Genomic DNA, 10973 nt, shown 5'->3' on the forward strand with positions numbered 1-10973 from the left:
AAGCATTGGAATGGAAACTGGTCGCTAACAATAATAATGCTCTGGAACTGAGTAACTGAATGAATTTATAGAGGCTTTTTTAAAGAATGTGGCCATCGGTTGGGAAGATTTCACTCAATCGTTCTGAAGGCTAAGGAGCTTCCTAAAGTTGTCTGAGACGGCGTTATTAAACAACAGGAGAGAGTTTAAACAGCTTTGTGTGTTCAACTGGTTTGAAGATATGGAGGTTGAGTTAAAGAACAGTGGCTCAGTTAAAGAAGGTGATAGAGTCACATGACAAGAGCTGCAGCTAAAACTTTTCATAAAACACATCTTTGTCTCTGTACATATTCATTGGAACAAAGTGAAAAAGCATTTAATGTGGATCTAAGCTTTGAAATGCTAAAACAAAGCATTTTCATGACCTCTTCTTTATTTTTATTTTATGCTCCCACTTATGGCAAGCATGTGAAAGGATTTAGTGTGCTTTTAATGCTTTGAATAAAGAACACAACAACTAAAAACCAATTGGATATTTTTAAATGTATTTTATATCGTTATAAAAATCAACCCAGAAGGCTAATTGAGATAGCTAAGTAGTAAAATGTCTGCAGTCGTCTTTATATGGACCGTGTGGCATAAAAATGTTGGCCCAGGTTGGGTTGAGTTAATTGCATGCACTGGGGCATTAAGTGGGTCACAGGGGGTGACAGGCCTGAACTGAACTGAACTAAACTTCAGGGGCTTTATCATTTTCTCTCCTGTTGGAAGAAGGACAACGGTGTGTAATGGCTATATGAGCAGGTCTTAAGGAAATGTGGGAGGAGCCCAGTGCAGATAAAGAGTATTAGTCAAGGCCATTAGGACTCAGTGGATTATAGTAATCCAGTGGATTGACCATCGGGATTTTGCAGCACTCGAATGCAAGGCGAGATGGAATACAGTGCTGTGAAAGTTTTCTTCCTCACCCTATTGCTGATCAATAAAGGTAGGTGGCCATTAAGGATCCTTCGTTATATTTGCAATATTATCGCTTAATTATCAACCTAGTCTAACCAATCATTTGTCATGTAAGAATGATAACTTATTTCTAACAGGTCCTATAAGAGCTCAGTCCCAGCAGGTAGGTGAACGTTCTTTATAATTCTGTTACAATTCAATGTGTGAACACAAAGACGAAATTAGACGTCCTAGTGCATCGGTTGCCTCGTTTCATCTGCCGCTAGCCGATCGAAGACAATGAAAGCTGGACGACGAATGCTTGCAAATGCAACTGTGATGCAGACGAGTCCACCACCGAGAAGACTTCCATCTTATCTGCCCCAGGCTGGGTCCAAGAAATGCACTGTATGCCAGGTGAGACAGGGAAAAAACATATGTATAATACGAAATAACAATATATGAGATACGTTACTCAGTACAGCCATTTCATCTTCTCTGAAAAGTATTTGAGGTCTTCATTTTATATGTAAGGATTAAACCATGATAAACACACTGTTAATATATAATTAGAACAACAGTACATCATTATAATACCTGGAAATTGATTACGGCCTACCGAATTTTAATGTATTACAAATCTGAATTTACGGATTAACTGAGACTTCCAGTGTATGACATTAAGAAGTGAGAATGTGGAACACTGGGTCATTGCTTTTGTTCCTTTGAAAAAGACAGAGTGTGAAGTGTGTGTGTGAGGAAGCACCCAGACAGGTGGTGGACTGGAAAGTAATTAATCATTTGCTCGCAGCTTCACCAGCACCGTGTGAGGCATCAGTGCCTCCCACTGCTCCACAGCCAGCAGATAGAAATGCTCCATTTTGCAGATACACAGAGAGAGAGGGGGGAGAGAGGGGGGAGAGAGAGAGAGAGAGAGAGAGAGAGAGAGAGAGAGAGAGAGAGAGAGAGAGAGAGAGAGCAGATAAACATTTGCCCATCACCAGTTGGAATAGCACAAAGAAAAATAATATGATGGCAAGATTACACAGTGTCGACTCTGACACGTACTTCTGGAAGCACAGTAGAATTCAAAGAATTCAAAATGTTTTGCTGTAATTAATAAAGACACAGAACGGTTAGGATTCCATGATTGGGGTTACCATTTGCATCCCATAGATTTTACATTTACGAATAAATATATGCATAGATATACAGAGACAGATGTTTTGTAAAAGAAAGAAATGTAAAAGACACATTTTTAAATCACAGGTAAAAAACTATTTTCATGTTTCCAGAAGGTAAACAACTAAAAAAAGGTCCATTCCATGACCATTATAATGGTCAGAAGAAAGTATGACTTTCCAAATAATCCCTAATATAATTCTCTAGATAAAAATAAACCGACAACATTTCAAAATATTTTTAAAAAGCAAAGAGCTTAATCTGGCATCTGTTAAGCTTTAAGCCTCAACATTCACATTTGATCTATAAAAAGCTGTAAGGATTAAAGAGTCACAAGACCTGGACAGTAACATGAACGGTCCAGACATGAGAATGTGGCACTGGTGTACAACAGGATTTGTGATGCACTATTTTTGGTCATTAAACGGCTATCAGAAAGGCCATGAGCTTCAGCTGGATCATTTCTTTTTCTAATCCTGTAGCTTTTGCAGAAAAAAAAGGCGTATATCATTAGACGTGCTGCCCGAGGCTTTGAGCCAAGTCGACTTTTTTCTGGACTACTCTGCGTAGCTTTATGTCCTTTTAGAGATTATTCTGGAATCGAAACACAGTTTATTCATTCATTTATCTGACATTACCTTGGAAAAATGTCTCTTTCGCCTTTACATCACAACCCATGAGCTCTGTTGTGAGATTTGCGAAATTCTTTAAAACTGTACAATTTCAAACATTTTTCTTAATTAAGTAATTACAACAGTATTGTTAAGCATCTATTTTATTAGACATGTTTCTGACCTTGAAAACTATGTATGTAAATTATTTCCTAAAATAAAAAAGACAAGCTCAACAACCTAGCAAGTTAGCAATCTGTGCAAACTACTTTATACGGTATACATGCACAAAAAATGTCTTTTAGCTTGTTGATTAAATTGTTTGTTTAGTTTAGATGTGCTTAAAAAGCATTTGGGGTTTCTATTTTATTGGGTTTTCTTTCTTTTTTTTTAAATAAATGCTTGGCTAAAAATATAGCTAACTAACTCTGAGGGAACTTTGGCTAACTAACTCTGAGGTAATCATAGTTAACATTTATAGTGTAAAGACTTGCATATTTTTATTTGATCATGCTTAGCTTTAAAATAAGACAAACGAGAGAAAAAAACAGATGAATGTTTACACTAGAGTAGTGGTTCCCAAACTGTTTACAGAGACGTACAGCCCCAGGGATTTAACATCATTCTGCGGTCGTCGTTCCCACCCACACACACACACCACCACCACCTATAATTGTGGTCTTGATTTTTTTTTTTTTAACGTGAATTTTAAACACACCTAACTTCATAAAATAACTTATTTGATCAAATACAACTTTGGTATACAAATCTTTTTTTAATTTTTTAATGACTCACCGTAATGAGATGGATGTGCTTGAAATGACTTGAATAACTCTGGGATGTTTGCTTGTATCGGAGACAGTTTTAGTCTTAATTCATTCTTTATGCAGAGTCTGTGTCGATGTTTGTTCTTTAAGCTGGTAACCCACAGGTATGTTGTCGAGAAGGGCAGTAATGTTTTCACAGCGCGATCTGCTAAGGCAGGATACTATGCACACAAGGCTGTCCTGAAATCTGGTAGTGATTTTTGTGTAAACTCAATTTTCAAAGCGCCACTCGTAGAGATTTCAATGAGACTCTCTTGCTCAGAAATGGGCAGGTGTGCTGTGGTGAGGCAGAGAATGGATGGCGAATCCAGTGCCACATTGTTTGCATTGTCCGTCTCTGGAAAATATCATCATAAATATACCGGACATATGCCAGCAGCTGAGCCAAACCAGCTACATCAGTCGATTCATCGATTTGTAAAGCGTAGAAATTGCTGGATTTTATGCGAAGCAATAGTTGATATAAAACGTCTTCTGTCATATCAGCGAAGCGGCTGTGCATAACATGCGATACGTAAAGACGTGCATGACACTTAAGTGGACACAGATTTTTGTTGGCTGCAGATGGGGTAATTTGATTGGATGTCATGAATTTGATCTTTTATGGCACTACCTGGCTACTTTGCTGTGAGTACACTAGAGGGGGCAAGTCTTTATATTCAGTCTGAGAAATACGTCTGGTTGAATATTAGGTGCAGTATAATTATATTAACATTTCAGCATTTTGTTCGCGTACCCCCTCCGTGACGTGACGTACCCCCGTGGGTACGCGTACTCCAGTTTGGGAACCACTAGAGAGTGTGTTCATGCCATTATAGCTCGCTAATTAATTTGCCCTGTCAAGCTTAACATATTAAGTTATTCTGTAAATTACTACTTACTATTAACTGAGTTCATTTGTGGTTTTTGAGCCTGCTGTTAAACACTTAGACGCATTGGATAATAAAGGCTTATTTCCCAGAATGCCCATATCACAGACCCCTGGGCTTTGAGGCAGGATCGATTACTTCTGACCAAATCAGCTGCTCTAATCAAGATCAGTACACGGGTTGGTTCTCCTCATGGACTCCCAGCAAGGCCAGGCTAAACAACCAGGGGTTTGGGTGAGTGTCATTTATTAATTAAATGATTTATTGTGCTTGGTGTCCATGTCATTTATTTTCTTGAAATTTTTGAATCCTCTTATATTACAAGGCAAATCTAAAATCTGATTGGTCAAAAGCTGTTGAATATTCTTCTATAATATCAAGTCTGAGAGAAGGGCAGTAAGGTTCATATTAATGCGAGTTACTGATGCGTTATGTTTTCTATAGTTACCCTTCATTCACAGGGTCTCCTATAGCAACAACATTACAACTAACATTTAACTCTTTTTGAAGTATGACATCATTTATTAACAAATTACACACGCACACTCATGTCCTGGCACTAATATTTTTGTTTAGCATATTATGCTAAAATTGCACATATGTGCTTTTATTTCATAATAGTCATACGATTCTACCAATGACCTTCATTTTTTTATTCTTTCCCTTAAGTTTTTCCCTTTACTACCTACATAGCTAAACTGTATTTATATTGTTATTCTATATATATTGTACTTATTGTAACTTGATTTTTATCATACAGACCGTCAGAAAAAAGGCACCTCGCTTAACACTGTGTTTGCTTGTGTATGTGAGCAAACATGTTACGAATGATCGAGTATTATTTTAGGAATTATGGCAGATTAAAGCAGATTATCCCAGATAAATAATGACTCACCCACTGGTGTAGTCTACGTGATACGCAGGTATACGCCCTATATCCACTAGGAAAGGCCAAGGATTTCCGTATACCCACTTAAAAAGCGTGAGGATACTTAACAATATCGTTTTGTGACAGAACTTCCATTCATAATTTCACCCTGTCTGTACTGCGAACACAGGCTGTGGTTGCTAACGTTTTTGGATTATTGGGGCTTCTGTGGCCTGTGACCTGATCTGTATGGGGTCAGAATTGTTTCGTTATTCTGAATAAATACACTATGATCCACAAATAAATATAAAGAGTTTCACAAATATTTTTACAAATTTCACAAAAAGAAATGAAATTCACAAATAAATAAAATGGGATTTGCAAATAAGAAAATATTTATAAATTGTATTTATTTGCGAATTGACTCAAATTAATTGCGAATTGTATTCACGTACAAACGTGAAATTTGTAAAAATATTTGTGAAACTCTTTATATTTATTTGTGGATCATAGTGTATTTATTCAGAATAACGAAACAATTCTGACCCCGATCTGACGTCACCTATCATCCATCACCTACCAAGGAGGAAAATTAGTTGCTTGGCGGTGGTTTTTTTTTTTTTTTGGCGCAAATTTGAAATTAACTAACTAATGTAAAAGAAGATATGAAACGAAAGCAGACTCAAACTACACTCTGAGTGTTTTCGAAAGCCTGCGCCTAAAGTTATAGCAGCTTCGGGTGACATTTCACCCACAACCCGAGTACAAATGTATTTGGAAAGCTTTGTAAACTACCAGTTCATTCAGTTCATAATATTCTGCAATGAAATTCTGAAAATCTGAGTGTTGGTTATAGAACTGAACAAATGTTTATTGTTCACTCTTAAATGTACTGCTCCAGGTCCCATATTCATATAACATTTAAGGCTAAATGTAGCTCTTAAAGGTATAGTTCACCAAAAAAATGAAAATTGTGTTATTTCCTCACCCTCAATTTGTTCCAAAACTGTATGAGTTTCTTTCTACTGTTTAACACAAAATATGATATTTTGAAAAATGTTGGTAAATCAGACAGTTGGCAGCACCCATTGACTTTCATAATCTATATGTTTTCCTACTGTGAAAGTCAATGGGTGCTGCCAACTGTCTGATTACATTTAGCCTTAAATGTTATATGAATATGGGACCTGGAGCACAGGTTTTATCAGCTGACTGTCTTTTGTTGTGTATAATAAATTGGAATGTTGATAACACATAAGCAGTCTTTAATAATGCTTTAAATTACATGTAGATGCATATTTTATGCATTAGTGAGTGCGGTGGTGTCGCTCTAGGATGGGTGCGGGGGGGGGGGGTCACAGTATACTCACTACAAAAACTAGACTACACCACTGGACTCACCTTGTTTCACATCTACATTGACTGCATGGTTTTAGATTGCAATGCTAAAAATTGTTCAATTTTCAAATCTGACTATGTTTCCATAACAGCAGCTAACTAGCAACCTGTTTTACTCCTAAACTAGCTATGCAAGACTGAATTTACTATATACTGTATACATATACATAATTGTCTTCTAACATGTAGAGTAGATTGCTCCTTCAGTGCTAGACATAAAAATTATATATATATATATATATATATATATATATATATATATATATATATATATATATATATATATATATATATATATAGAGAGAGAGAGAGAGAGAGAGAGAGAGAGAGAGAGAGAGAGTTATCACTATGTATTATTGAACAACTTGATCATGCTTAATTATGTATGGACACTTGTGAAATAACAGACAGATAACAGACTAGGACACTAGGACAGTACTTTCCAGCTGTATTTCAAATGATTGGTTTATTATTAATATGCCCTAATATTCTAATATATTATCATGCTGATTCACAATGACTTGGATGGTGGATACCAAGTTAATCTGATGCTAATAAATAAATTTAAATACATGTTATTTAAAAATCATAGTTTTCTGTAAGGAGATGTTTATCTGCCATTTGGAATGAGACTTCAGTGTCTCACAAACGTCATATAGGAACTGTGCAGTAACTTTTATCTCTCTATTTCTCTTTCTGTAGATGTGCCTGGTTGTCGAAGTACCAGGACACCAACCAGTGGCTGCAGATTGACCTCAAGGAGGTGAAAGTGGTGTCTGGGATCATTACACAAGGACGCTGCGATGCGGAAGAGTGGATCACCAAGTACAGCGTGCAGTACCGTATCAGTGAGAACCTCAACTGGATCTACTACAAAGATCAGACAGGGAACAACAGGGTGGGAGGTTTTTCAATCACTACATCCTGAAATATTGTGTGGAAAATCCAAATGAGAGATTTTGAGAAATAATAATAATAATAATAATAATAATAATAATAATAATAATAATAATAATAATACATGCTGATTTTCAAACATAATCAACAAGGGTGTGGTGCATTATTTTCTGACAATAGGGCATCCTGAAGTGTATTATTTTCCTTATACCACATTTTGTCTCTTCTGAGCTGTGGACTTTCCAGTGGCAGAAATCTGGAGACTTTTTCCAACAGCATTAAATTAGATATATCAAATCATAAATGAAACAATAGTTCAGTAATTACATTTTTAATGTTTAATTAGTTCTTATGAATAAGCTGTTAGAATAGGAACGCTAATGCATATACTAAACTGACAGGAATTTGGATTATACTTCGCTCAAGCACTGCTTATGAAACACAGGCCTGAGGAAGGTATTCATGAGCCCAGTTTTAAAGGATTGACCAACATTGTTAACCACTCTTCCATTCACAGGTGTTTTACGGTAATTCTGATCGGTCCTCTTCGGTCCAGAACCTGCTGCGTCCTCCCATTGTGACACGCTACCTCCGAATCATCCCTCTGGGCTGGCACACACGCATCGCTATCCGCATGGAGCTTCTACTGTGCATGAAGAAGTGCACCTAATGGAACACATTGCCCCAGTTTACTTTCCAGATGTGGCAGTCTGACCCTATTTCTTTACGTCAATAGATGTGTGTTTAACTTACAGCATCATCATCTTTCTTAGAGACATACTACATTCTATATTACTTTGTGTATTATTATTGTTCGAGTAAGTTCCTAAGTATCTAATAAGAAAGGGTGGAGGGGGATTTGTGGTATTGTCTCTATATCTGTATATGTTTAAATGTGTAATTTATCCTCTTGTTTGTAATATAGAGAAAGACTGCCAACCCACAGGAGGTCAAATATCTTGTAAGAAAAAGAAATACATTAATTATACTCCTGTTTACTTTAGATAGCACTAAGAAAAAACATCAAACCAACAATTAGGTTAGTAATATTATTAATGTTATTTATTCATGATTTTCACTGAAGTCTGAAGAGATGTGGAAACAGTAAATATGTTTACTGTATATATATTTTGTTAGGTGTGATTAATGGTGTATTGGGCGGTGTGAAGTATTAGCTTGGATTATTAGCAACTTTCCATCTAATTCCCAAAAGCATGTGGAGGTAGGCTGCAATTGAGTCCTAATATATTTACCATTTCATGTTAACTGACTATATTTTACTAATTAATTTTTCGGTTGGTGGCTTAGTGGTTAGCATGTTTGCCTCACACCTCCAGGGTTGGGGGTTCGATTCCCACCTCCGCCTTGTGTGTGGAGTTTGCATGATCTCCCCGTGCCTTGGGGGTTTCCTCCGGGTACTCCGGTTTCCACACCCAGTCCAAAGACATGCATGGTAGGTTGATTGGCATCTCTGGAAAATTGTCCGTAGTGTGTGATTGCGTGAGTGAATGAGAGTGTGTGTGCCCTGCGATGGGTTGCCAGGGTGTATCCTACTTTAATGCCCGATGACGCCTGAGATAGACACAGGCTCCCCGCGACCCGAGAAGTTCTGATAAGCGGTAGAAAATGAATGAATGAATGATTTTTTTATTTTTATGGCTAATGCCAGGTAAGGCTAATCGTCAATTCAAGAACTTCCTACTAGCCTATAACTGGAACTAGCTATAATAACAACTAGCATTAATTGGCTATTATCAGAAGGACTGGAGGCAAAAGGATGGATGGATTCCTCAATTAAACACTGTATAGGACTTTGTTTTATAGAGCTGTGTTTTATTATATTATTACAGAAATTTATCAACAACTTTGTAGGCAGCACAAACAGCAGGAAAAATGTATAATACCACTTCAGGCTAGATGAAACCTTCTCACAGCAACATGATTGAGTAATCCATGATTTCCATGACTCCTCCCATCAACACGTGGCCACGCCCCCTCGGTAACAGTCACCACGTGGAACCTTACAACGAGGGACTAGAGTAGGGATATAAGGGAGAGCCATGATCAAGACTAGGAGGAAAACACTGCTGTAAATATGTGATTATTTATTACTTTACTTACTATTATTCAAACAAATACAATAAACAGCATGAATTCATATAACTATTATAGTTCATTATAAGATCTAAAAGGACAAGAGAATATTAGATTACGGTTAGATATTTTATATTGTTTTGTATTTTATCAGTACACATAACATTTATAAGCCATGTCATTGTTTACAACCTTATTTAAAACAAGCAAACAATACAAACTATCAGTGTTTGCATACTGACCACGCCCCCTTGAATATATTAAGAAGTAAGGCTTTTTTAAATCAGTAATATTAGTAAAATAAGTTTGGCTTCTGAAAAATATTTAAAAAAGTTATACTATCCTAATTTACACAAATTCATCATAATGTCATAAAAGCGAAGCAAAAAAACAAACAAAAAACTTTTAATTAACCTTTAGTGACGCTTTGGGAGAAACAAAGCCACTGATTGGTCATAAGGTCATGTGACGTAATTAAGTTAACTTAATTAGGGCGCGTGGACGCTTTTAAATGACAGCATTATCCATCTTCAACAAACTCACGCGCTACCGCCATGAAAGCAGTCAGATCTAAACGGGAGCCACGCGCCTGTCATCCCAGAGCAAAGGCCCAAATCCGCGCGCATGCGCACTACATTTATAAAATGCGCAGAGAGGTAAGAGTGCGCTTTTATTTGGTGCATAAAAATGTGACGCCGTAGTAAATTCTAAAGTGACTGTGTTGACTTCATGGACTTTTTGTTTCGCCAAGCTCGAGACTGACGAGTGCAGAGTGGTGACTGGGTCGAGGCTCGCGCCGTTGTTTCTTTTAAGAAGAGTAGGTCTGGAGGCCGCACGACTGTCTAGTTTGAACCGACGTGGCATCATTACGAGCAGGGAAATCAGTGCAGCCATGCAGCAGCTCTTACACCGCCGCAACTCAATCCCTATGGACGGTGCATGACCTGCCTCCTTCTAATGTGTGTTCCTATGTTTTTACGTGTGTATATAAAAAATAAATGTTTTATCTTTTAATAGGCTGATGATGCTTTATCAGACTTTGCCTGTGCATGATGAGCAGAGAATTTTTATTAAAGACCACTCAGCATAGACGAGCAATGTGTTGAGTAGTTTAAGGTAGTGAGCTAATGCAAGACAATCCATAAATGAGAACCATTTATTTAAATAGACTAGAGCACAAGTTCACTTCAATGTTCCTTTATACATAAATGCTGAAACATTTTTATTTTTAAATCTCTCAATTCTTTGGTAAGTTGCAGTACAGGTTTTTTTTTTTTTTTTTTTTTTTTTTTTTTTGGTCTTTGTATCT

At 36.9% G+C, this 10973-nt stretch overlaps 1 protein-coding gene and 2 long non-coding RNA genes across 3 annotated transcripts; 2 read left to right on the top strand and 1 right to left on the bottom strand.

Annotated features, from left to right (window-relative positions):
- Positions 1-753: 753 nt before the first annotated feature.
- rs1a (retinoschisin 1a) lies at positions 754-8984 on the top strand. The gene is made up of 6 exons (XM_027168615.2): positions 754-967; positions 1077-1102; positions 1206-1335; positions 4500-4641; positions 7376-7571; positions 8088-8984. The coding sequence occupies exons 1-6, from the start codon at positions 901-903 to the stop codon at positions 8238-8240; spliced, it is 714 nt and encodes a 237-aa protein (XP_027024416.1). The 5' UTR covers positions 754-900; the 3' UTR covers positions 8241-8984.
- On the bottom strand, positions 7894-10204 carry LOC125146009. Its single transcript, XR_007144513.1, has 3 exons — positions 10079-10204; positions 9475-9604; positions 7894-8236 (listed from the first exon to the last, which is right to left on the bottom strand). It is a non-coding gene; the product is annotated as an uncharacterized LOC125146009 (long non-coding RNA).
- On the top strand, positions 9566-10678 carry LOC113657076. Its single transcript, XR_007144510.1, has 2 exons — positions 9566-10320; positions 10416-10678. It is a non-coding gene; the product is annotated as an uncharacterized LOC113657076 (long non-coding RNA).
- The last annotated feature ends 295 nt before the right edge of the window (positions 10679-10973 follow it).

The sequence above is a fragment of the Tachysurus fulvidraco genome, chromosome 1 (genome assembly GCF_022655615.1).
Source record: "Tachysurus fulvidraco isolate hzauxx_2018 chromosome 1, HZAU_PFXX_2.0, whole genome shotgun sequence".
NCBI lineage: Eukaryota > Metazoa > Chordata > Actinopteri > Siluriformes > Bagridae > Tachysurus > Tachysurus fulvidraco.